Source organism: Strongylocentrotus purpuratus, unplaced genomic scaffold (assembly GCF_000002235.5).
Source record: "Strongylocentrotus purpuratus isolate Spur 01 unplaced genomic scaffold, Spur_5.0 spur5_scaffold_12, whole genome shotgun sequence".
Classification (NCBI taxonomy): Eukaryota; Metazoa; Echinodermata; class Echinoidea; order Camarodonta; family Strongylocentrotidae; genus Strongylocentrotus; species Strongylocentrotus purpuratus.
In genome coordinates, this window is record NW_022145597.1 from 28,439,118 (window position 1) to 28,466,853 (window position 27,736).

General features: G+C 36.3%; 2 protein-coding genes and 1 long non-coding RNA gene across 3 annotated transcripts in view; 1 reads left to right on the plus strand and 2 right to left on the minus strand.

Annotated features, from left to right (window-relative positions):
* Positions 1-5,366, plus strand: part of LOC585096 (serine-rich adhesin for platelets) — a 63,907-nt gene extending 58,541 nt beyond the window's left edge. Inside the window, exon 11 of the mRNA XM_030982313.1 lies at positions 700-5,366. Coding sequence (XP_030838173.1) covers positions 700-1,052 — 353 coding nt within the window. The 3' untranslated portion in view covers positions 1,053-5,366. The remainder of the gene's footprint in view (positions 1-699) is intronic.
* An 818-nt stretch (positions 5,367-6,184) lies between these two features.
* Positions 6,185-9,303, minus strand: LOC585122 (peptidyl-prolyl cis-trans isomerase NIMA-interacting 4). The gene is made up of 4 exons (XM_030982315.1): positions 9,151-9,303; positions 8,039-8,103; positions 7,134-7,253; positions 6,185-6,419 (listed from the first exon to the last, which is right to left on the minus strand). The coding sequence occupies exons 1-4, from the start codon at positions 9,287-9,289 to the stop codon at positions 6,261-6,263; spliced, it is 483 nt and encodes a 160-aa protein (XP_030838175.1). The 5' UTR covers positions 9,290-9,303; the 3' UTR covers positions 6,185-6,260.
* Positions 9,304-25,819: 16,516 nt separating this feature from the next.
* On the minus strand, positions 25,820-27,018 carry LOC115922755. The gene is made up of 2 exons (XR_004063596.1): positions 26,548-27,018; positions 25,820-26,242 (listed from the first exon to the last, which is right to left on the minus strand). It is a non-coding gene; the product is annotated as an uncharacterized LOC115922755 (long non-coding RNA).
* Positions 27,019-27,736: the final 718 nt, after the last annotated feature.

Genomic DNA, 27,736 nt, shown 5'->3' on the forward strand with positions numbered 1-27,736 from the left:
TGAGTTTTAGATGTGGTGTTCATCAAGTGCTCACCTTCAGTTTTCTGGTTGCTTTTTCTCTCTATCTTTTGCAAGTATTTTTTTTTCATTCCAAAAGCAATGCACAAAAGTCACTTTTCACAGTTTTGCCTTTTCAAAGAAAGTTATGTGATAAACAGAATTCAAGCTCATGTAGGCTTCATTGACATTAGTTGCGTTCATTGCATTCAGTAATGAAATCTAAAATGTAAATGAAAGAAATTTATTTTTATTGAACATATCAAATTTAAATTCAAATATCCATACAAATTGCTCACAATATGAATTCCTACGTGTACAATACATGATACAAATGCAATATTTTGTTTTATATTGACTAGTGTCGGTACATATATTTCAAGGACACATTTATGACCTACACAAACCCATTTGCATTGCCAGGTCAAATCACACATATTTTATAAGTATTTATTTTATGTACCTCCATGAAGCGCATACAATGTAGATGTAGCTCCATGTAGCTTTGTATTTGATGTATCATTGCTATATTGAGTCCATGTAGTGTGAAGTCTCTTGATATGTATTCGTTTGTAGATGTGTGTATGTGTCCGTATCATATCGAGAAATGTCCCCCTATATGATGTATTTATATGTTTTAATTGCTCTTTCTGTACTCACTTTGTCATCAACGCTTTTCATCTTATTCTTTACTTTGATTAGACTTACAGCAGAACAACAACAGCACACTCATCAGCAAGGAGCCTCTCGGGGAAGACGGCCGTAAACAGCGCCACCAGTACGAGGCCCTCCTCCGTCTCCTAGGCAACACGCTGCCCGCATCAGGCAAGAAGTGCTTCTGCGGGGTTAGTCGTAGTTCCTCCGTGGTCTCCAACCGATCCGCTTCCAGTCCCGAACCGGACTCCATCGGGGGTATCCGACCGGCGCCCCTCAGTCCAATCAGCCCAGGGAGCTGCCGGTCCGAGTCGGCCGTTAACAGTCTCACGGAGAGCCACGCCTCCAGCCCCGAAATGACGTGGGTTCGACAAGCCATCGTACGCTACTGGCATAATTGACCCCACATCTATCTCTCCCTCTTACTAACCCACCCCTTCTTACACCCCTCCACCACTTATCAGCTGCACCCCTATGGCTCCTTAAGTTCCAGCATGTGTGTTTAAGTTTCATAAGACATTAGTTATCATACAAAATCTTCTCTTTCTTTTACATGTAAGTGAATGGTAAGTGGGGATCAAGCAGTATCTGCAACAAAGTTCTTTGAATCTATCTGTGTGTTAGAAGATATAGCAATGTGATGCATATTACGCTCACGTAATTAAAAACCTGCCACGATTTACCGAATTCTATAGTATGTGAAGTGGCCTTTGAAATCTGACAGACACTCTTTAGTCCGCAAAAACAGACTCTAATATCACCCTTTGAAATAATCATGTTTTGTGGCCCAACCCAAATACTTGTAGGTGTATGCTTCTTATAGAAGACAACAAATTTGAAGGGAGTAGAAACTAAATTCAAATAATTTGTGTTTCTTACAGTATAAAAAATGTTTGAATGCAGTGCCAAGAGCCCCAATGTTTTCATGTAGCAAACTATATTAAAAAAAACAAAAACATTAAAGATGATTAAAAATCCTCACTTCCTAAGAGTCAAATGTAAAAAAAAAACGTGTAATTTTTTTTTAATTAAACAATTGTGTAGGAATACCAATATTTTTAAATTTTCATTTCAATCGACTTCTTTTCTGACCAAAAAGATTTGAAATGATTTGCTCTCTTGTGAGAATTGTTCTAATCCACCAGTATTAGGAGGTTTCTGAGGTTTTTGAATTATTTTGTGGAAAATCAGCTTGAATTAAATTGCCAATCACACATTTGAGGGAGAGATACGTGTACTTGTTTTAAGTTTAACATAATTATTACTTCTTTACTTCATGTCCATGTCAATTTGATCAGACAACATAATCACTAGCTTTTGAAAATACAATCTCTATATTCTTAAGAAATGCATATATTTGTAAAAAAGAAAAAAAAAAGTATTTATTACATAATCTTGTTTAGGTGAGGATACAAATGTGCACCATCTTTATCGTGACTTTGATAAAATGGTATTGGTTTTTATCACTAAGAAACGATTCAATATTTAAAAAGGAATGAAATGCTGCATGAGAATCTGTCTATTATCTAGTTATTCACTTCTCAATGGGTCAACGTTTGCTTGCTAGAAAGTAGACTGAACTTTGGGATTCAACTCTGCTTTAGAAAACAAAATATTGCCAATACACTTCATGGATAGGTGTCACAGATCCTGGGCAACATAAAACCACAACAAAATGATACGCCACCAAAGACAAAGATTACCTGTACACACACATATTATTTACTGCAGCAACTGTTTCAAATAATATGGAACCAGATAAAAATGGATCAGAGAATTGCACTTCAGTTTGTATATACACTGTTTCAATTGATACAAAATATGTAGTAAAGTGATCTGATGTACATGTATTTCATTTTGTGTGTGTATTTTGAAATTTTATTTTTGTAGAAAAGCTAAAAATATCGTTTAAAAATGTGAATAACCCATGGTGAAAGAGCAATAAGTAGAAAATGATCTCAAATTCATGAGCCATATTTATCCTTTCTTTATTAACGTACAAAACGTGTTTTATAGTCGTAGCAACAAGTCCATGAAAAAAAATACTTTTTCTTTACCAGCTTCAGTGGATTTTCTCATTGAAACATGTGTGTTAAAGGAAACCTTTTTATAAGGACCACCTCCCTATGAACCATTTTGGGGTCTATCTGTCTGTCTGGCTTTTCTGTTTTTTTCTTGAAAATGCTCCAAAGCTGTTGAATACTTTTTGTTAATGCTTGAGGTCACTCAGCTAAGCTTTTCATAACATTTTTTATCTTTCAAAAAGAAAAAATATATATGGCTCATTTTAGATGTGATCATTTTTGTACAATTTGATTTGCTTTCTAGTTTGCTTAATACTGCTTTCATTTTTATAATGCAAAAGATTGAAATATTTTTGTTATCATTTATGTAATAATATCCCATGCTTTCATTCATGCCATTTGTATTCATTTAATCATCATATCCTTTCAATTGATCTTGTAACTGACCATAATTGATATCTTCTTTTTGCATTGCTCATATCAGTGTTAACATATGTTAATTTCTATTATTTGTTATCAAGTGTGTGCTAAGAGAGAATAGAATTATGCAGAGACATCAATCAGTAGAAATCAAAATCAGGCTAGATTTGATTTCATTCTATGAATGCATAATTTGATATATATGACGGGGCATGGGATATCATTAATAGCTCATTTGGTCAGAAGATAGTTATGATACTCTACTGTTCCACTTATCTGAAATTATTATTTTTTAAATGAAACTACTAAAATCTAAGAATTGGATGTAGATATCTTGTGAAATTCTGAACATAAAATTGACAATCTTCGACACTTAAATCTTTAATATTCTTATACACACTTCAGTTAATTGCTCAATTGAGTGAAATCCTTTTCTCTCTGGTATATATACATCTGATTTGAGAAAAAGTTTAATTTCGCTAGATCGTTAGTTGCAAATCTGATTGTTTTTTTATAATTTCTGATGCAGTTGTCTTCCATGCTGAAACTATTTTTGTTGATTCCCAGTTTGCCAATAAATATTATCTCGCTATATGTCGACTACACTGAGAGGATTCTTCTTCTTGTACATTTACAATGTAAAAAGTTTTATAGTAAGTTTAATCCCTGTGCATACATGTATGTACCAGTATATTGCAATCCTATTTTGTAAACTAAGTAGGAAAGTGCCATGTACTTGTATTTTGACAGACTTCATGTAGTCTGTAAGCACCGACTTGTTGTCGACAATTACATTTTTGATTAATGTTGCATTGAACCAAGTCTGATTTAACCTTGTATTATGGTTGCGAGTCATGAACTACAGCACAGGGGTTATGTAGATAGTCTACAGACAAGGATTCGCAGACCCTGATTTGGGTTATACAATGTTTTGGCAAGATTTGAGTATGTTTGATGCAGACTAGGTATATAGATTTCTTGCTTTGACAGTTTGTATATGCATCGTGCAATCAACTACATGTATCTGGGAGACATATCGTTGTTGACAAAAATTTGAATGGTATTATTTTTATTTTGTTGCCAGTTATACTAAACCTTTGAATTTAGTGAACTTTTAAAAAAAAAAGCACAATTGGGTAAAGAACATATGAATGGAATTATTAGAATATCAAGAAATAAAATATAATTGTTTCAAAAACCAAGTTCTGTGTTTGAATTTTTGGTAATCTTTGCTCAAATAGAACCAGTTACTCTTTAAAAAACAAACAATGTTCAATAAATATGTACATGCCAAGATGTGTGCTGAAAACATGGAGTGCTATATGTGGGTTGCTAGACTAACGCTTAGGTAATGAATTTCAAAAAGACATAGGGGCATTGTGTGTACGTGTTTTATAGCATTATGATCGTTAATTTGTTTTCTTTATCCTTAATAAATTCTGATCGCAAAATTATAGTGTATCATTACCAACATAATTAGAAGAAATTTGTATAATTTTATTATATCTTGGGATTTGAGATAGATTTTTGAATTCAGTCTGGTTTTATTATGCTGTGCATTAATATGTGTTACAAGCTTACTTAAATGTTCTTAAATTGGATTGTTTGCTTCATTTTCGGGAATATTTACAATTACACACAAGAGCATGTGGACGGACAGAGTTTATGGAACGTACATACAGTGCAAGAGAGAGCGATGGGTAGATGAAAATTAAATAATCTGTATTCATGTAGCTTCCTGAGAAGCAGAGGAACGTTGCAAGATTTGCATAAGATAACTTTACGCCTCAGCTATCCATAATGTGTTTCAAAGACGTGCATTTGAAATTCTCACAATCTTGACATTTTTGGAGAAAATCTGTATAAATGTAAAACAGATCTGAATAAGCTCAAAGACAGAACCCGTTTTGGTAAGAAGCATGCAATTTAACTAGTCATTCGACGGCAATTCATAAAAGTCTGCTAGAACTTTGCATGGTGATGGAAGTTTGTGTGTAAATACATGTAGAGTGAAAGAATGAAGACTTGTGTTTTTATTTTTCTAATTTCAAAGAAATAAAGCTTGGTGTATATCTCGCTTCTGTACATTATAGACCTCCCTCCCCCATACTGGCGGAAGGTCATCGAACTATGAATTGTAAAATGCATATTATAAATACTAATACATATTGATTATGACTGAAGAAATGAATGACTCATTTTACAAAATAATGTTGATGTAATTATATATATGTTGTATCATTAAAGGACTAACTAAAAGTGACTTTAAAACTCTAGTGTTGCCATGCATTTTATCATTCTTAGTTGTGTGTGAGTAAATATATATCAATGTGAGACTTTTATCACCCCCTCTCTCTCTTACTATCTCTTTCCATTTCTTTATTCTGTCTCTACCCCTCTCATTCTCTGTCTCTTGTTTATCTCTCTTTTATAAAAAATAAAAATATCTTGATAATAGAACAAAGTCGTAATTTCTTTAAAACATTGTATTTTCTTTTCAAAATCAGATTAATTTGGCATAATATTCATGCAACAGAATCCATCAACATACCCTCAATGGAAGTTTGTAAAGAGCATTAATATACAAAGGAACTTGATTTTTACCAACTTTCTACAAGCCTGGATCTCCAGATAATCTAACATGAAAATAAATGACAGATCAGACTCAACTTTGTACTTGTAGTGCAAGAAATGTAAGATTGAAGGATTGCAACATTATAAGACAGGGCCTACAGGGGTCAATGTAAATGGGCTCCAGAAATACAATTAGGGGCACATTTTGTGTAGGCCTACTTACAGTGCAGTGCCTAGACTGTGTTTAAGGGGGGGGGGGGGGGGGGGGGGCGGGGCATGAGCAAGGGATGTGCCCAACCACCCCCCCCCCCTTTTTTTTTTACATTCACTGCTGATTGCAAGCCCTACTTATGTACATATATAGTGTACAAAGAAGGTATACTGAAGCTAAAGTGCCAAGATGAGCTTTGTGTTCTTTCTTTATCTCAATGTATCATTCATGTATACATACCAAACACCCCCCCCCCCCTTCCCCACAGGGTCCATTTCTTGTTCTTTGATTGTAACTTAACAACCCTTATATGTACTTAGTACCTACATTTATATACAGATAAGACATACGGAAGAGCCATGATGGCGCAAAGCCTCGTGTTATTTCTTTCCCTCTATCATAATGATATGATAACCGTGCTTCGTCTTGACTGGAGGGTCCGTGTAGATGGGCTTGTCTGTGCTGCTGGGCTGGAGAGCAAACGCTGCATCTTGGAAGGGTCCTACCATGGAACCTCTCGTCATCCATCCAAGGTCACCCTGAGGTCAAAGGTCAAAGAAAGAAATTCATATCACTGCTCATTGAACATTCCTGTATAGTGTAAAGCACTTACTTGTATTGGTACAGTGTTGGGTATTTTAGAAATGCAGTATGAAAGGCCTACAAGAATGCAATTTATGATTCAGAAGTACATTCGAATCCTGGCTAACCCCACAGAAAGTTGGTTAAAAAACAATCAAAACTAAAAACTATGCTTCCAGAAACAAGAATATAATAACGATTGCATACAGTACTACTAAAATGCCGGAAGACACTAAGGAAAAACTCATTCAGCCAGAAAATAATCAATGTGTGGAATGGTCTTCCAGGCGATGTTGTGGAGAGTACCACTATCAATCCCAAATCTTGACTTGAGAACTGGTGGAAAGATGCCCCAGATAAATATGATGACAACCCCATCCAAAGGCAACCATGGATAGGAACAATAGTCTAAAGACTGAATAATTCTGGATCAAGTGAGTTACTTTCCTATCATATCCAAATGCAGATTTCATCAATGGCTTTTGAACTTCGCCAAATTTCTTGACCATTATGATTCAACATGAACAGCAAAATAATATCCCTATATTTAGACCCAGTGTTTGATCTGAGCTCATATGTTTCTAACATTATGACTTATTTGTCCCTAGATACAATACAAATACTAATATCTAGTGGATGCTACTTTGTAAAGACTAAATTTCTTGACATACCCCTTGTCTTGCTTTGTCTTCGCTGTATTTCTCTGCTACTGAATTAAATCTCTCCCCGGCCTTTATCTTCTCCAGAGCTTCCATAGCCTTGGAATGCTTCTCACACAGAATGTGCCTAACCTGTAGTAGAAGTAGTAACAAATGAAATACAATGTAGTAGATGCAGACAATGTCGTAACATATAGATAAAGAAAAAATGAAATGGAGACATTTGAGGAATTGGATATCCATTAAAATTCACAGTAATATCGAAGTATTAAATAACAGTTAGACACTTAAAGCCCCACTGCATTACTTCACTTGTAGCTACTTGCTCCCTCTATATATAGAAAACAATGCCTAAGCAATGCCTGTTGGTCCACCATGATCCTCTTTTTCTTATGTTAATTGAGAGCTGAGTTGATGAAAAAACCACCGGTCAGTGACCACACTGGGTGGTCTAACCCCCCCCCCCCTGGCCAAACTGATGCAGACAGGCTTTAAGTGGTTCTGTATTGCAAGCAACTTTAGTAGTTGAAGACATTCTTTCCATATATAAGGGAATACCTTACAATACAAGGGGAGATTGTATTAAGCAAAACCTTTTTCATAAATGAAGAAGTTGGAATTGACAAAGAAAAAAAGACAAATCAATGAAAGAACATGGTTTATCAAATTCAATGCTCTATATCACATATCCTCCTCCTCCTCCTCCTCCTCCTCCTCCTCCTCCTCCTCCTCCTTCTATCTTCTATCTTCCATAAAAACTAATATGAACAAAATAACTCGCTATCCCTGGATACTTTTCCAGTTTATTCCTTACAAACTAGAGAACTAGGTATTTAAAGTTACACATTTATAGAATATATAACATAATAGTTTTCTTTTTTACTACCGTGAGCTAGCAAAATTGAGAAATGTCTGACCTTCACAGTACTAGTTCCTCCTTTTTTCTGCTTTCCTCCACTATCATCATCTCCTGTGGCTCCACCTTTAATGAGTGAAAAGACAAATTTATAAATGAAAAGATTCACAAATCATTGAATCATTTAGTTAAAATAGTCATATTTGTAAGTGCTTCAATACAAACAGACAAACATCACAAACCACTCCTACAATGCACAGGGTCTAAATATCGAAAATGGTATTGACTTCGTACCCGACTAGTGCTAAAAGAGTACAAATCTTGCACACACATCATGCATATATGTTTGAACAAAACGAATGGGAGAAAAATAAAAATTAATGTTGAATTAGTCTAGTTAATTTTCAATATGATGCTCCAAAATAAAAACTGTTACCTTACGTAATTAAGTAAATGACCGTAATAAATTAGTTCTGTAATTTCTAACTATTAAATTCAAAGTTCTAAATCATAAATAAAAAGTAAAACCAAAAAAAAATCCGCTGATTTTCTTCCGCCACATCCCATTTCATGTTTCATCGTTCGATGTCAGCTCATATAAACTCGACAAAACAAATTTGAGTGCCAAAAAAACTCGGTCCCTGTAAATAGACTCTAGTCTAAGTACAACCCACAAAAATGTACACATTTTTTAACAACCAAAATTCCAAATCAAATTGAACATCAACAAGTTTACTACTAGAAATAGTGACGGAGATTCAATCAATCAATGCTCACGATCAAGACGTGTTAATTAAATACATATTTTACTATAAAAAAGTCAGGAAAATTTAGAATCACATTGATTCAGCAGCCCAACCCCATTATTTACTGTGTATGAGGAACGAGTAGATCTACACCATGGGCCCGTTCCTAGAAACCGTCATAAGTCTAACTTCTTGACTATCCCATTGAAACGTGTGTTATAGAATTAACACGCGTTTCAATGGGATAGTTAAGAAGTTAGACTTATGACGGTTTCTAGGAACGGGCCCCATATGTTCACGAGACAGAGAAAACGAGACAGAAACAAAAACTAACAAGAGAATGAACATGTGGGGCATCGACAAAATTTGTTGAAGCAGAACCTTATTCAGAATCAATCAAAATTACGGCTTTGCAGCTTATTCTCACCTTTTCCTTTTGCCTTTGCTCCTCCTTTCGCACCTCCTCCCTTACCACCTCCCCCTCCGCCACCCTTATTTTTAGGCATTTCCACAAGAAAATAAGGTAAACAGTACGCTTTTAGCAAAGTTTGACTCCTCTTTTGCATCAAGTAAACGTACGCTATAGCTTAAAAGACAAATAAAAAAAGAAAAAGTGAAAATTCGACAAGGGATGCGGATGGGGGAGTAATATAGCCTATATAATAGGCATGATAAGTTTGACAAATCGAGGTAGAGATGGATTGGGGTGGATGGGCCATGATATTTGAGATTTTTTTTTTTAATTTGGTGGCGTAGATACAGGGGCACACCCTCTCCAAACTTAATGAAGACAAATACAACAAATTAAAAAAACGAGAAAAATGTGAGAGAAGAAGATAACTAGGAGGCCGAGAAAAGGGACTCTCATCGGGTTCTGCTCGGAGCAGTATAGAGGCCACGTATCTCCTACGTATGTGATGACATTTTAGATAAAGAAGTAAACAAAGATCTTTTCTTACAATTATACACATTGTTGTACGCAGATGACACCCTTATATTGGCTGACACAGCAGAGGAATTGCAAGTGGCTTTGAATGCCTTGTCTCAATATTGTAAAATTTGGAAGTTAAGTGTTAATGCTATGAAAACTAAAGTACTTATATTTTCAAGAGGCAAAGTACGTAAATTTCCAGTTTTCAGATTTGGAGAAGATGAAATTGATGTTGTGGATGATTTTGTATATCTTGGGGTTCAGGTTAATTATAATGGAAGTTTTAAAAAGGCTATTTCAAAACAGGTATCACAGGCCAGGAAAGCCCTCTTCTCTATGTCATTAAAGGTTCAAAGACTCACACTGCCACTGGATATTCAATGTGAATTGTTTGACCAACTTGTATTACCAATACTCATTTATGGATGCGAAGTGTGGGGATATGAAGATCTGAGTCAAATTGAAATATTCCATAGAAAATTTCTCAGGTCAGCGTTATGTGTAAATAAATTTACACCAGATTGTATGATATATGGAGAAACTGGGAGGGCATGGCTAGCTAACAGTATCAAACATCGAATGGTTAGTTTCTGGTTAAGAATAGTAAAAGGTTCTCCCTCTAAATATTCAGTCAAATTTTATTTTTTGCAAAGGTTAATTAGTCAGAATGTAGATATGTCTACTTCTTTCAAGTGGTTATCTTGTATTGAAAAAATATTGAACCCTGCTGGTCTTGGTATTGTTTGGCTAAAGCAAGGGGAAGGATTTAGCAATAGTTGGATACTGAGCACTCTGAAGTTGAGATTAAACGATATTTCAAAACAAGATGTGATGGCAACAATCTGGACAAACAGTGTGTGCCTAAATTATAGGATTGTCTCTTTGAAAGGTATTTAGTTTTGCTGAGTAAAAAAGATAGAATAACACTGAGCCGTTTTAGATGTAGGTCACACCGTTTACCAATTAATAATAACAGATTCAAAGAAGCTGTTAATGAAATTAGTATTGAATGCCCATGTTGTGATATGCATGAGTCTGGTGATGAATTCCATTATGTTTTTGTATGCCCTTTTTTCAGAAAGGAAAGAGAGTTATATTTAGGTCGCAAAGTAATAGTTAAACGCCCTTGCACATCACACATGTTGAATTTATTTTCATGTTCCGGTATAGGACAGCTGAAGAAATTAGTACTCTTCTTAAGGATAATAATGTCATATTTTGCTGGTCTATACATGTAAATCTGAACAATCCAATCATATGTCGCCTATAAAAGAAATGTTACAACCCGAAGTGGTAGGTTAATTAAGCAACCAACAATTCTTGATCTGTAGTACAGTCTTTCTTTAGGTCAAGTATAGTTTTCATGGTTTGTTTGTTCTTTTGTTCATTTTTTTGTTGTTAGTATACCGTACCCTGCCCGGTTTCCGCCCGATGGGCAGTTTTTCTCAGATAACTTCTCTGAAAATGAATTATACAGGCGCTAATGTATACCAATTTGTTGCCGAAATTCTAGCAAATCTAGCTATGCCATTCTTACGCCCGAAATCATAAGCGATTGTCCGTAGCGCGCCGTCTGCGTGAGGCATTTTCCTTGCCTAATTCCGCCTAGACCCGCCCTAATTCCGCGGCCCGATGGTGGGCGCGCATCAAAAGTATAGAAAAAGGAAACATCTCGGGTACACGTTAGGCCAAATCAAATTGCTTCCCAGTAGAATTCGATCTACATGTTATTTTGATAATTGATATTTCTTTCTTTATTTCTTCTCTTGCCTCTGTAGGCCTAATGCAAGTGCACTGTTATTTATCAGTTTCTGATCTGGAAAAACAATTTTTTACTGCCTTTGGAAAATCCTGCGACTTGTCTATGATGTTTTAATAATGTGTTCAGTCAAATCTTCAGTGTTCTATCGCTAATCGGGAGAGGGGAAGAAAAAAAAATCCACAATAACAACATTTTGTCAAAAAAAACTACCACTATTAAAGTAAACACTTTGGAAAGAGAGTAATGGCACTTCATTTTTTTAATTTTTTTTTTAAACTGCAAATTATTCTCGACATCTCTCAAATCTTGATTAAAAAATAAATTAGCGTATATTTTTAGGATATTGGTTGGAAAAGCATAGCATTTTCGTCATAGGAATTATCATCATCGCCGACATCGTCTTAATCATCATCATTACAATTTTAGGGTAGGCCTATGTGACGCAAATGTGGTTTCCTGTTTGATTATTTGTTCAAGACTTCAAGTTGTTGTGTTTTTTGTTTTCTAGTTGTTCTAAATTATGCAGTATTTTATGCATTCAATAATAATAGTTCAACTTGAAAGACAAAACTTTCCGAAATGATCTTGAAAACGAAGTCGTCGATTCACTTCCATGGCAAGTCAGTTTTTGCAAAGAATGTAGTAATAAACGGCAAAAGGGGGTGGTGGGGGGGGGGGGGCACCACCTTCACGTTTTTAGCCACTTCAACAACCAAAGAGGGTTGAAAGCTACACTGTTAAAACAAGTATTAAAAAACTGCGGGTTAAAAAATTGTTGATTAAAAAACGCTCAACCTTGGTTAAAAATGTAGTGTTGATTAAAATTTACTTTTAATCTTGCGTTGGTTAAAAACAGTGTTGATCAAAATTATTCCTTTTAACCTATGTTGGTTAAGTCTAAGTCGTTGGCAAAAATTGTAACCCAGCATGGATTAAAAACAAAATTCCGACAGTAATGATAGCCCCCTTCTGGTTAAAGTTTAATCAATGTTGATTAAAGTACTGGTCACGTGACCCAACGGAACGATATCGAAGCGCGTAGCTAGCGATCGCGCGCTCGACATACAAATAAAGTACATGCAAAGTACATGCAGTTTACGCGTGCGACAAAATTAACAATGGAGGTTGTCGCGAGGACCTGAGAAATGGGGGTTTGGACGGTCTTATCTCCGTGTTTTCAGGTAAGAAATTATTTTAATATTATCATCATCAATTCTAAGATTGTAAGGAAGAAGTGAAATAAGGTTCTTGCTCAAATCAAAAACGATTTGTGTCCTCTAGGCTGTACGTAGCTCAACCAATAAGTAACATTTCACTTGCACCGTGCACCTGGCTCTCTCGTAAGCACAGTACACACACACTCATCAGTCTGCAAGAATCTTCAACCGTGAAGGAGGCAGACCAAATTACAAAAGGAGAAGTGTAGGCCTATTACGGATCACCTACCCAAATTGCATGCATGAATAATAATCTTATTTTTTAAATCTAATTGTATCTAATTGTTTAAAACAATTAAATATAAAATAAGATTTCATCATAAAGTGAACCGTCTTTATGCATGCAATTTGGGTAGGTCATCCGTTACATTTACTGGCTGAGCTGAGCTACAACCTACGGGCCGGGACAAAAGGCGTTTTTAATTTGAGCAAGAACCTTATTTCACTTCTTCCTTACAATCTTAGCATTGATGATAATCATATTAAACAATTTCTTACCTGCAAACACGAGGATAAGACCTCCAAACCCCCGTAAGTTTAACCAACAGTGGTTATAACTGTAACCAAGTTTAACCAACATCGTGTGAATCAAAAAAGAATTAACCTACAATGGTTACAATTTTAACCAACGGCCCATGTAAGTTTAACCAACATAATGTGAATCAGCCCCGAACAAAGCATAAATAACCAACAAAAGATTAAATTTTTAATCAACAAATGGTTAAAGTTTAATCAACACCATTTTAACCAACATTGAGCAAATTTTTTAACCAATAATTGATTAAAATTTTTAATCAACCACAGGTTAAATTTTAATCAACAGGCTGTTGGTTAAAGTTTAACCAACGATTGTGTGATTCACCTGGTAATCCGTGGTTGATTAAAATTTTAACCAACTTGATTAAAAATTGTAATACTTGTTCTAACAGTGTAGTCTCTAAGTATTTTGCTGACATTACCGAGAACAACTAAATTCCTGCAATTTCTGCATTTTAGTGGCATCAACGTACGTAAAGGAGACCTCAGTTAAAAAGAAAGTTTTGGATTGAAAGTAAAAGTAACATCCGAAAATTGTCCTTCTCTAAATTTGGCACTATACCCCCACCCCCCCCCCCCCCACATTTTCTACATAATGCTACATGTTAAATTCATCCATTCATCTATTTATTTATTCAATATTCATTCATTTTTTTGCCGAGAGATATTTATGTTATGGAAGCAGAAGCGGATCTAGAGGGGGGGTTGGGGGGGGGGGGGGGGGTTGCAACACCCCCCAAAAAAAAAATCCGGGGACCATTTTTTTAAATCTTATCTTTTTTTTTAAACTTGTAATTTTATTTTATTCTATTTCTATGTATTTATTTCATTTATTATTATTATTATTATTGTTATTATTATTATTATTATTATTATTATTATTATTTCTTTTTGGGGGGGGGGGGGTTGGGCGAACAAATGTCACAGAGTCCCTTGCCCCCCCCCCCCCCATCAGCTTTTTTGAGGACACGGGCCACCGCCGAAGTGACAAGCTAGGCCAGCGTTGCCGATTCTCATCCCCAAAATCCCCACATTAAAAAAAAAAAAAAAAAAAAAAAGGAAAAAAAAAAGAAGAAAAAAAAAAAAAAAAAAGAAAGAAAAAAGAACGCACGCTGGAGAGAAACCCTTTCAAGTGCAAATATTGTGAGAAGATATTCAACTCATCTGGTAACTTAACCAAACACAACTCTGGATATAACTGTGTATTTAACTGTTACTTGATTTAAAAAGACGTTATCATGCACTGCTTTTTATGGTCTCCATTGTGTTAATAGATGCCAGGAAAACATCACTTACGGGGTTCAAATAAACACCCCATAAAAAATCGGCTCGCCGCTTCGCGGCTCGTGGACGATGCTCCGCATCGTCATTATTGGTCAACCCCCCCCCCCCCTGAGCAAAAAGCTAGATCCGCCCCTGGATAGAGATGAAAAATGTTCACCTTTTATTCGCCATAAAACTTTCGCAAAACTAACAACGTAAGAATCACCTTAGCAATTTGAAAGGCCTGACAGGCGTATGCCCTTAATGTATTATTTATACTACTCTTTCGATAGCCTTTCATATAGGTTTATTTCACATGAAACAACAGACTGGGATTTTAGTTTCTACCCCTATATTTATTTTATTCACAGTCAACTGAGGGAAATTTATGGCAGCGAAAATGTCATGGTTCATGTTGGTCATGTTGGTAAAATTAGATAACACACAAACAATTGAAGAAAAAAAATTGAAAAATAATTATAGCCTAAAGCGTAGAAGTATTAAGAAAGAAGGATATAAAATTGAAGAGGGAGACTAAAAGAAAAATGGGGAAAAGGATGGGTGTAATCGAAGAAACTTGAGGGAATAAATTAAAAAAGACTATAATAAACTCGGTATATAATATAAAACAAAACCTAATCAATCCTATGCATCCATCCTGTATCGTATTATAAACAAGCACTCTTTTCGCTACAAAGCCACGACGCTGGATTAAAAGGCGACACAACATGAATACAAACTTTTTGCAAATCTATACCAACCCTGGCAACTTTTTTAAAAGCCGGACCTATTTTTTGTCATTGGGATCACTGTCGGAGAACCGAACTTCAAGCATTTCTTAATATCAATCATATCTAATTTTGTCACAAAATTTAACTTCATGACTAGTAGGCCTACATTAAATTACAAATCAATAGACCACATCGTTACCCGAAATTGTCGGTTGCTCGAACGAACGGCCAAACATCATTGCAACATTCTTCGGGGGGGGGGGGGGGGGGGGGGGGGGCTTCAATCCCGGCCTCCCACCTTATTCGCCTATCATAATAAGGACAATTACACCCCAGAAAACTACTCCCAAGGATAATTACCCAAAGGACAATTACCCCTCGACGACTCAAACTACGCCCAGAAAATTATCCCCGATGACAATTACCCCCATCTCTGAAACTTAACCCCTATATAGGACATTGACCCCCCCCCCCCCCCCCCCCCCCCCCGCTTCAGCGGAGCTCATCATTATATGCATATGCATGAGGGTCTTACATATACAGCAGCTAGTGATGATCGTGGCCAATCGTAATTGTTTTAACCGCGCGGTGTTTAAAATGGCTTCGTCCATGAAATTGTGGGGGAATCGGTATTCAAATGTACTAAAAAAATAAAATAATATCTAGTTCAATTTCGAATAAAATATGAATTTATCAAAAACAATATTCTACTTATTGACTAGGGTATTTATTATTTTGCTACTACTAGTAGATTTATAGTAAAATTTTGTTCCCTTGTTTTTCATTTTAACCTACGCATAGTGGTTCGCACGATCAGCTGGTCGGAATTGTTATTACAAGTACAACACTCGAATATGTACGTGTGAAAACGATGCGTTCATGGAACTTTGAATTTGCAGGGCTAGCTGAGCTAGCTGCATGCAAGTGAATTAAAATAATGAAAAGGACATCAATTTCTGGTAATTCTGCTTAGGTCTATAATGTAATAGATGTGCAAAAAAGGGTAGATATCTTCTATGCAGTACAATTCTGCATGGTTCCTGTGCAAGAGTTTTCCTAGCTATTTCTTATACTGAAGATATCATTTTATTGTGTGTGACAAGTTTGGTTCACATTCCTTCATTAAAGAAATAAGAGGTGAAACGATAACTTCAATGGACAGTGCAGTGCGGTGTGAGTAGTACCTCCCGGCCCCGAACTCTGGGCAGCTTCGGGAGTAGACGCCGATGGGGATGGTGTGCTGGCAGCGACTGTGGTCGTCCGCACAAAGAAGTCCTTGCACAGTGAAATGGCTTGAAAAATCGCAGATTTGCCATAACCCGTTGGAAGATTAACAAATACATCTTCCCCTTTCACTGCTGATTTTATAGCTTTTGATTGTAACTCCTTAAAAGATGATAATTTCAACCTTTCGACCGCATATTCAAGGCTCTTTGATAAGAGATCTCCTTCGTCGTTCTGTAACCGCTCAAAAATGTATTTATGATTATACATGTTGATAATGAATATGCATGAAGTTTTCTCGAATCGTCTACTCTGATTGGTGCGTCGGATTGGAAGGGGCGGTTTGGCCGGCTTTCTGGGTAAGATACTTTGCATCTAATTATCTCCTGATTCGGGAGCGGAAATATAATACAAAACAAAAGAAATAAACTACAACAACCACTCAGGTTAGTAAAGGCCGAGCTGCTGACGCACCTCGTCCCACAGATCACAGTCGTCGCGCGATTAGTCTATGTATTCAGGCGCGTTTAGGGAAATACAGCACGAGTGCCTTGACTAAAGGCTATAATTGGGCCGGATAAATGTAGAACAAAGGTCATGCAGAGTTGTGGAGGTGTGTGTGTTGGGGGGGGGGGGGGGGGGGGGGGGGGGGGGGTAATAAACTTTTAAATGGTTGACTTAGTTATAGGGCCACAAACTTCACTGTCACCAGGATGGAAAGTACATTTTTTAAAATTCAGTTCAGTTAAAAGGCAAAAATAATGACCCCATTTCACTGTTGTACCTCAATTCATTTTTTACCTCTTTTTTTTTGTTTTGTTTATTAACTTAAATAGTTTTTAAATCAGAAAAACTGCACTGATCATTTAGCCGACTTAACAAGTGATATATTAATATTTTTAGTGTCCAAATAATGAATCATTCTCACCTCGACTTCAATGTTCTTCATATTGTGCCCCATCCCCAATGAAATTTAAATTTTTGCATTCGTCGTCACTGATTTTGGGGAAATTTGCCCCCCCCCCCCCCCAACAGTAACATTTTCAATACATGCAGGGACCCCTTCCAATATTGACATTTCCATAGGCTCTATTAACCTCCCTCCCCCATCCACACCCCAATTACCTATAGGCTTTCATCATTTTGGCATTGACTTATTCTTTATTTAACCCCCCCCCCCCCTCATCTTTATTGTAAACCATTTTTTATACTGTATTTATACATTAGTCTTGCCCACTCTCTTGTTACATTTCCACTTTCTCTCATTAGGAAAGATGGTTAAATCTATCTCGCTGATACCAGATATAAACAAACATCAAAAGGTCGAACACCATACTCAATTCTACACAAGACTGCATCAGACCCCATCTCACCTCAGTCATACAGCATTATCATTACAGAGTGCCTACATCATCATAATCACCAGCATCATCACATATATTTCACAAAATAAAAAATGAAAAGAACAGAATTAAGCAGTATCAACTAATTTATTAACATTTATGAACTCATTTATTTTTTTTATTTTTTTTGGTTTCTATAAAGATCTTTTTAAATCCAACATGACATCAACAAAAGGATGGCAAATGGATTGGGGGGGGGGGGGCTGTCTCTTGAATTCAAATTTTTCAGTTGTAAAAGTTTACTGTAGATTTTGAAAAAAATATTCAATAATATCAACATGCTATTTTATTATGTAAAGAACAGGTATATACTGAGTTTTATGAGTACTTTATCTTACATTGGACATTATTGTTGTTGTTTTTACTACTATCTGTATTATCATTATTATTACTACTATTATCATGATCATTGTCATTATTGTTACTATTAGTTGAAATATTTTTGTTTTACCCCAATTTATGGAATTATTTTATAAATAATTTAAAAATAAGATCTGAGAATGTATACTATTATCTAGATCTATTATTTTTAAATTATATTTATAATAATTCCATAAATTAGGGTAAAACAAAAATATTCCAACTTTATGAGCGACAGTGTATAATTATATTACTACAGTATTACTATTGAACTACATAATTTTATAAACCCCCCCCCCCTTCAATTTACTATCCAGTACAGCATCCCTAATTTTTTTGTCAGAACTTGACTTAAGATTAAATATCAAAAAACTATATTCCATGTACACGCATTTAAAAGAAGATATGATTACTTTCATGATCCTCGATATATCTTCTTCTTATTCTTCTGGTAATCTTCAAAAGGCGTTGTAGCCTTTCACGAAGATGAACTAATACTAAAGATTACAAGTGGTGTGAGGAAGACAGACTGTTTTTAAGTGGGATAAGGAGAGTAGATGCCTCAGAAGTAGTCCCTGGCAGCTGGACTGTCAGCATGCACTATATTTGCTGGAAGTCAGTTCCATTAACTTTGGGACAGAGTGTTGGGCAAATACAAACTTGTCTATGTCGCTTCTGGCTTGGTGCAACTGGAGGGTTATGTCATGGTACTTCCTGCTCGTGATTTGTTAAAGCCCGTCTGTAGTAGTTTGGCCAGGGGATTAGACCACCCTGCAAGGTCACTGACAGGTGGTTATCTCATCAAATCAGCTCTCAATTAATATAAGAAAAAGAGGATCATGGGGGACCAGTAGGCACCGATTAGGCATTGTTTGCTATATAGAGGGCGCAAGTAGCTATATAAGTAGTGCAGTGGGGAAATTTTCAAGGGAGAGCGGAGAGACCATTGACTATCTTGTGCACCATTCCCAGTCTTCTTGCAGAGTGCCTTGTGGTTGTAGATATAGTAGGCAACTAAAAGGTGCTGATCATCTCAGTCAAACTGCTGGTTCTCTTGTGGTCCCCATTGTGAAGTAGCGTCCTGGACATCTGAGATGTTGTAGGGATCCCAGACACCGGAACAGTTCTCAAGATGAGGGTAGACAAGGGACTTGTACAAAAGAAGCCTGGGAATCAAACCTTCTGCATGGGACAACCTGCATAATAAAAAACAAAAAGAGAGGAGAAATCAATAAGATTAAAACTGCTGCATTATATTGGATTTTGAGAAATAGTACCTCCCCACTTTTTTTAGGTCTTGCATTTTAATTTTATTAAAAAATGATAAACTTATGTCTATCTGATAGCGCCTTTTTTGAAGAGAAGAGTAAAGGTTTAAATGTATTTCCAATTATTTTAAAAGTAATTTCCAATTTATTTTAAGTTATTATTTGCTAGACTTTTGTGAACAAAAGTTTGTTAGATATAATGTAATATTTAGGAAAAGTACCTTTGAGTACATCTTTTAATATGCTGAGAGAATAAACTGTAGCAACACCATAGTTTGTCACCTAAATAAAAAGCTAGAGAATAATTGAGAATTACAAGATATAATGCAACACAAGATGACAGTTCCCCAAATCTTTGTATATAGTCCAAGTCGAGTGTGGTGTTCGCATGGGCTTAGATTATACAGCCTGAATATTTTCGAACTTCATACAAACATACCTTGCCAAAGTTCAACTTAGGTCTTAGGTGTCCTGTTCCTGATTAGATACATTTGTTGATCAGGTCCTGGTGCTCTTTGTTGCACTTCTGTGATCATTATCTGCTTCTTTGTTCCATAGCATCTACAATTAAAAGAAAACAGAAACTTAGTAAGGTTCCTGCTAATATCATAATGCATGCATAAGTTATCTGTTTATAACTTTGTTCATGTCCTTTAGAGAAAGAAATATCCATGTCATATGTATTGTAGGGTTGGATCCGGAATTCTCACCAACATAAAACTAAGGAGTGGCATAAAATCCTGAAAATAAACTAATTATTTCAAACAAGGCACAATGACATAACTAAGAGCGAAATCAGGGGAAGTGGGAGGTGGGGAGGGGGGGGGGGACACCTTTTTTGTTTTGTTTTTGTTGTCGTTGGTAGATCTAGCCTAGATCTACATTCAAACTAAGCTGAATCTGGACCTGGATCACAATAATGACACATGTGCACGACTAGTCTAGTCTAGTGGATCAAAAACGAGCCTAGACCCATGGCTTTGGAAGTCTTTGCTACAAGCTATAGATCTAGATCTAATTGCCTATTTTTAATATTATTAGTAGGTGGCTCTGGACCTAGATCTAGACCCGTCCCTATGGCTATGCCACATCTTAAAAAGGGGGCACAGAATGATTGTGCACCCCCCCCCCCCCCTCCATATCAAACTTCCACATTGATCCACCTAGATCTAGAGGAAATCTACATCAGGCATTTAATTTATTTAGAATTTTTTGTTAGAGTAGACTAGGCCTAGATCTATACTAGATTCGGGGTTAAATGCTGTTTAGGTCTAGAATTCTATAGACTTCTAGATCTACTTAAGACAGTGCAACTGCTAGATCTAAAGTTAGGCCTGCATAGCCCGAATTTTTCTGTCTCTTTCGTTCGTTAGCCTCCGATTTGGGTAGGGTCGGCTAAAGAGAGGAGCCGACCCTACCCAAATCAGAGGCTAACGAACGAAAGAGACAGAAAATTCAGGCTAGAATATGCTATGAATACTAGTCTAGATCTAGGCTTTACTGTAACACTAACACACTGTAAAGTCATAGCCGCGCCAGCTCAGGAAACGCAGTCGCTTCTTGGTGTTACAGCCGGCTAGCACCGGCGGATTGAAAATCACATTCTGCTCGACGAGATCTCATCGGCTTGGACTAGCAATGAGCCATTTGCGCAGTCTACAACAGGTCCACATCTACGACCGATTACTATCGGTAATCAAGCTATGAACTGAACTTTAAATTATGAGATGCGCTCTAATGAAATAACCTAGATCTACGGTAAAATCCTGATTGTTTCTAAAAATATTACCGTCGATGACTTAAATTAGAGTTCATTCAATCAGTTAATATTCTTTGGTCAGAAGAAAGAAAATAGGATGGCGTAGGGGGTTAACCGGGTAATACGTTGTGACAATGCGGGGAGCCGCTCACTGCAATGACGAACACATCACAATAATTTCAGAGACCTTCAAACAAAATGGATCTTTACTTACTTTTCTTGATATCATAGGGTATCACTTCGAGTTCGATGTCAATGTTCGCCTGAAGATTTTCTGCTTCCCTAAGATGTACTTGACAAACTTCTATTATAATAGAAATTCACTTAAAAGAAAAATGTTTCATTGTTCGTAATTGAATAACTTGAAAGTCGCAGTTCATACAACCGCCATTTTCGTGCTCAAATCGTAGGGAATTCTGGGAATGAAAAAAATGTTTTATGCATGACCTAATACATAAAACATTTTGTCGATGGCTAATCAACGAACAGTAGTTGGCGTATTTTTTACGTCATTGCTCATGAATATTCATTGACCTCCAAAACCGTCGTTCAAATCGGACAAAACAGTCAGACCGCAGCGTGCGCGATAATGAGGCTATACGCTGATTTTTATTCAGCGTCTCTTTGGTTATCTCGTACATTCACGTGTGCTGAAATTCACGAGATTTTCTGTGAGATTTGTAAGGGTGTACATGCAGCTGCTTTTGTGGTCGATAACTTCTGTCAACATGGCAGCACGCAACGGTAATTACTCTCGAGATTCTCAGCTTCAGTTTGATATGAAACTTGCCATATTTCACAATTTTGAAACGATCCTTTTTCACCACTTTTATTGTCGTTATTTTTGTAACATTTCAACAGCTATTTTGTACCCGAAATTTCGCTTTTGGTTCCTGACTTTGGTACATAATTAATTTGTTTACTTTGAGATTCGTTGGAAAGATGAAAAGTCACTGATCAAAATAATGTCAAAACCTAATTGACGCAAAATCTTGTTCTCTTTATAATCATAGTAATTAAGACCCTAAAAACCCGGAAATTACCAATTTGTTCTTTCTATATGATGGCACGAAATTGTGTGATTTCATACTCGTGCACGCTCGCCGTTTGAGCAATGGCAATGCATAACTGATTAGTAAACTCCAGGGAGCTCCGCCGCGCCACCGACTGGCCGAAAAAATTAAGAAAAATGATTAAAAAAGAAATAATGTAGAAAAATATTATTTAAAAGGCAAGTGACGTAATTGATCCAGGGTCCTAAGGTTGTTGTCATGACTGCTTGCGCGCACGTGCATTACAGGCGCACGCCACAAGGAATGCTTACTCAAATTTGGTATTCAGAATGTTAATAAACCAAAGCGGAACATATGTGACGTAGTTGACGTATTTGGCCAATCAGAACGCTCTATTTTCACATCGGCAAAGTTGACTACTTTTTTTAATTATTCATGAACATTCGCGTGATTTTTCTTGGTTCCTGACTTTGGTACAGCGTAAAATATAATAATTTTGATATCATTGTAAAGAAAAATATTTATGCTTTATGCTGATTATAACATCTTCTTGACGCAAGAATGATTTCTATGTGAAAATCAGCCCTACTCTTTAGATAGATTTATCGTCGAAAAACCCCATTTTCAAGGCGAAATATCTGTTTCCAAAATATATTAAACATGATTGTCATATAAGTATATAGAGAGTGCAACTTCTTATCTTTGAAATAAGACCCATTTCATGAGAAATGAACAATTATAAAGGCAAAAACTGCCGATCGGGAAGACCGTCTGCACTACTCATTACGTATGCAAGACACGTAAATTCTTGCATACGTGCTGAATAAAATAGAGGGTTTTCGCACCGGCTGCGGTCTGACTGAAAACCCCAATAATTCATCCACTGCAAAACCTATGAAATGTCAAAGGTCACGATTTTAGTTGGCCCTCTAGTCCTCCTACGAAGGACATACTGTGTATGATCGAATCTCTTTGCTTAGTAGTATGTATCTCTATGTACGCTACCGATAGAAAAGTACAAGTTCCTCGAAATGCATGCCGGACAGGCGTATGAAAGATGACGTAATGCTATCGAAATACTATGAATGAATATTCAAAGCAAATGGCGTACGAACGAAGTCTATTATGTAGAGGCTCTGTTTCCTTGTCTAGGACTGGGACTGTAGTCTGATTTCAAGAAAGGAAAACAATTTCGGGACAGTTCAAAATAATGCTGGGAAATGAAAATTCAAATGATACCGTTTTAAAATCCAGTAATTAGATATGTTTTTAGGACAAGAAGCAGAAGATAATTCATTGCTCGACAGTCTAATTGATTGTATTTAAAACAGAGTATCTAATATACCTAATATGTAAAAGTACTGTCAATTAAAACAAATAACTAAATAAACAAAAAAATATAGACCTCGATCTTGACCCAAGACTGTGGGTTTTTATTGTTGAGCACCATTTAATTCTGCTCGGGTATACAGGCGAGGTGGGGTGAATGCTTTCAAATGTAAAAGGCCCTTTGTCTCACCCCGTGCAAGATTAGGGCGCTTTTATAAAATTTATAGGAGGAGTAAAGCACCGTTCATTGCATGCATGCTGCAAATGAGTTGTTTACAGGCTGGAAAAGGATAGTATGGGACAGTAGAGAGTGATTTAAACGAGGAAATTGTGATTGAAAATGTAAAAAAACGATGTTAACCTGGCAATAAGAGGCTCTTGAATCTAGTTTTTAAAATGGACATGACTCTGTGGCTACCGCTACCGGCCGCAGGCCACGCTGACGACCGCCAGCTAGCTGACGACGACCGCCAGCTAGCTGACGACGACCGCCAGCTACCCCCCCCCCCCCAAAAAAAAAAATAATAATAATAATTAAAAAAATTAAAAAAATTGTAGCAATCAATTAAAAGAATTATAGCAATAAATATGGACTTTGAGTGAGATAAAAAGGGGTTTAACATAAGTTTTTCTCTTACAAAGATATTTTTTTTTAAAAGCACTTGCTGTGTTTCGAACCCGGTACCTTCCAGTTACCAGGCAATTGCTTATCCACTAGACTAAATGTGTCACACTGCCAATCGCTATGTATTTTTTCATATTGATACTTATCGTGTAGATGTAGCAAAAGACGTTTTTCTTTTTTAAAGATTAAAAAAAAAAAAACACTAGCTGGGTGTCGAACCCGATACCTTCCAGTTACCAGGCAATTGCCTATCCACTAGACTAAATGTGTCACACTGCCAATTTCTATGTATTTTTTCATATTGATACTTATCGTGTAGATGTAGCAAAAGACGTTTTTCTTTTTTAAAGATTAAAAAAAAAAACACTAGCTGGGTGTCGAACCCGGTACCTTCCAGTTACCAGGCAATTGCCTATCCACTAGACTAAATGTGTCACACTGCCAATCTCTATGTATTTTTTCATGTTGATACTTATTGTTGTAGATGTATCAAAAGATGTATTCTAACGACTAAGTAATTCAAAAAGTCGCTCTTAAAAAAAAAGGAAAGAGTATCACATGTTATTTACTCCTTTTTTAGGAGGTGGGGGGAGGGGGGGGGGTGTCCCCTTTAAAAAAAAGAGATGGAAAGTCAATATCATGGGGTGAAGAAAAATAATAATAAATAAAAAAAAGGAGAAGCTGGGAGTCGAACCGGATACATTGCATTGTGAAGCGATCAGTCTTATCCACAAGACCACTTTGCCTCATTGCTATTCTCTGGTTCGTTTGTTGTTGTTAACACTTTCTGCATGAAAATGACTTTACAAAATATGCCGATTTACTGATTTCACGCTTTCGGGAGGCATATTTATTATTATTTTTGTAGTCCGATGTTGTCAAGATTGCCCCTATTTTTTTTTTTTCAGTTACTGATATTACTGATATATATAGGGAGGTTTTATGTTATTTTCATTTATTCTGCAAACTACTGACTTTAACTTAAAGTGATATGACAATAGGTCACTGCCCTGACATAGCATAATAAATAGAACACGGGTCTATTCAATTTAGTATACGCTACGAATTCTATAAAAGGGCACCAAGGAATAAAAGAAGCTTGGCTTTTCAATAGCTTGCACCTGCAATTTTTGAATAGTTACGTAACAAACTACTCAGCTCTTTCAGACATGGCATCAATTAATGAATTGAAGAAAAAAAATCCGACCCTCCCTTCATTGAGCGAATACTTTTGGCAAATACGAGGATTACCAAAGAGGTAATAATAGCATTCCTGACATTGCAACAATGACAGCATTATTTTAAAGTATTGTCCCTAAAGGTAGCCTACTGAATGAGCTTTTTATCCTTGTCTGGGAGGACAAGGCCTTTCAATATCCCCATGCATAAGAAAAGAATAGACTGGGGCTGTAGTCTGATTTCAAGAAAGGAAAACAATTTCGGGACAGTTCAAAATAATGCTGGGAAATGAAAATTCAAATGATACCGTTTTAAAATCCAGTAATTAGATATGTTTTTAGGACAAGAAGCAGAAGATAATTCATTGCTCGACAGTCTAATTGATTGTATTTAAAACAGAGTATCTAATATACCTAATATGTAAAAGTACTGTGGGACGCGTGGTCCACGGTTTAAATTATAGCCAACAAAAATGAAGAAGTTGAGACGCCATGGTGAAGTGCAAATGAAGTTTATTTCGTTTATAAATAAAAACGGAAAACGGAAATCCCTGCATTGTACAGAAAAATAAAACAAAAGCATCATAAGTACAATAATCACATAATTAAATCATGCAAGTCATCATTTGGATTAAATTTCTGTAGACAAAATGCAGTACAGTTCAGTTCAGTTCATATACATTGAAATGCAATTAAGAAACCGAGAAATAAAATACATAGTATTCAATATTATCTGTAAATGCATGTATAGATATCAAATAGTCTTAACTACAATAAATTGCATACACAACATAAATAATCCTACGCAACTCACCCTAGACTAAATGTCACACGGGTAAGAAAAAATCATACGTCATCGTCAATTGTAGCTTTGTAGCGTAGTTTGTAACCTCAGTAACCTCAACTTACGCCTCAGCGGCTAAAGTAGAAAAAAAACATGAAACATCAATTATATACTATGGACTTTTACATTTACATCAGTATTTGTTGTAAAAATCCCCATGATATATAAACCGAGTCTGATGCTTACAGACTACTCATCAATCCCGTAAATAACAGAAGAATACATTTAACATGCCTCGGTACGTTTCTACCGTACAGTGAATAAAACATCTCATTACATAATATACAATTAATGAACAGACTCGTATATTACGGCATCATAAACACTGGTAGCAAAGTAAAACTCAATAGCATCAAATATATTCAATTATCTCTACATACCTGTTTAAATGGTGCAACACAAACAGGCTACATTGACGGCAAAACTTAAGCGTGTCGGAGTAAATGGAGACAGACCAGCATCGCTTAAAACAAGTGAACGAATGTCCGCTATATAAAATACCCATCAGGGCCTTGCCTGACATAGCGCGCATTCGTAAGGACTACTTTTCGAGCATGAATGCACATCCTTCTGAACTAAGTATAATAATCAAGTTTAGGATAGAACAATAAAACATACATGAGAAAATATCATAATTTCATTACGGTCCATTTAACTTTACCTACAAACAATTTATAGATAAATAATCAAGGGACTACTTTGTCCTTAACGTAAGTACACAGACCCACGTGACCATTAAAGTAATGAGGCTTCGGGTCTGACACGTATGTTTTAAATTAGACACACCCAATATGCTGTACGGTGTTCTTAAATAAAAAACCAAGTTTTGTAATGGTAAAAACGAGTTTAGTCACTACAGTACTGTCAATTAAAACAAATAACTAAATAAACAAAAAAATATAGACCTCGATCTTGACCCAAGACTGTGGGTTTTTATTGTTGAGCACCATTTAATTCTGCTCGGGTATACAGGCGAGGTGGGGTGAATGCTTTCAAATGTAAAAGGCCCTTTGTCTCACCCCGTGCAAGATTAGGGCGCTTTTATAAAATTTATAGGAGGAGTAAAGCACCGTTCATTGCATGCATGCTGCAAATGAGTTGTTTACAGGCTGGAAAAGGATAGTATGGGACAGTAGAGAGTGATTTAAACGAGGAAATTGTGATTGAAAATGTAAAAAAACGATGTTAACCTGGCAATAAGAGGCTCTTGAATCTAGTTTTTAAAATGGACATGACTCTGTGGCTACCGCTACCGGCCGCAGGCCACGCTGACGACCGCCAGCTAGCTGACGACGACCGCCAGCTAGCTGACGACGACCGCCAGCTAGCTGACGACGACCGCCAGCTAGCTGACGACGACCGCCAGCTAGCTGACGACGACCGCCAGCTACCCCCCCCCCCAAAAAAAAAAAAAAATAATAATAATAATTAAAAAAATTAAAAAAATTGTAGCAATCAATTAAAAGAATTATAGCAATAAATATGGACTTTGAGTGAGATAAAAAGGGGTTTAACATAAGTTTTTCTCTTACAAAGATTTTTTTTTTAAAAGCACTTGCTGTGTTTCGA

What these genes read in the sequence shown, in the direction of transcription:
- LOC585122 (XM_030982315.1), bottom strand. Translation starts at nt 9,289, where the DNA reads ATGCAAAAGAGGAGTCAAACTTTGCTAAAAGCGTACTGTTTACCTTAT. An exon ending in AGCAAAGGCAAAAGGAAAAG is followed by an intron (nt 8,104 to 9,150) that starts GTGAGAATAAGC and finishes CACTCATTAAAG; the next exon opens with GTGGAGCCACAGGAGATGAT. An exon ending in GAGGAACTAGTACTGTGAAG is followed by an intron (nt 7,254 to 8,038) that starts GTCAGACATTTC and finishes CTTCTACTACAG; the next exon opens with GTTAGGCACATTCTGTGTGA.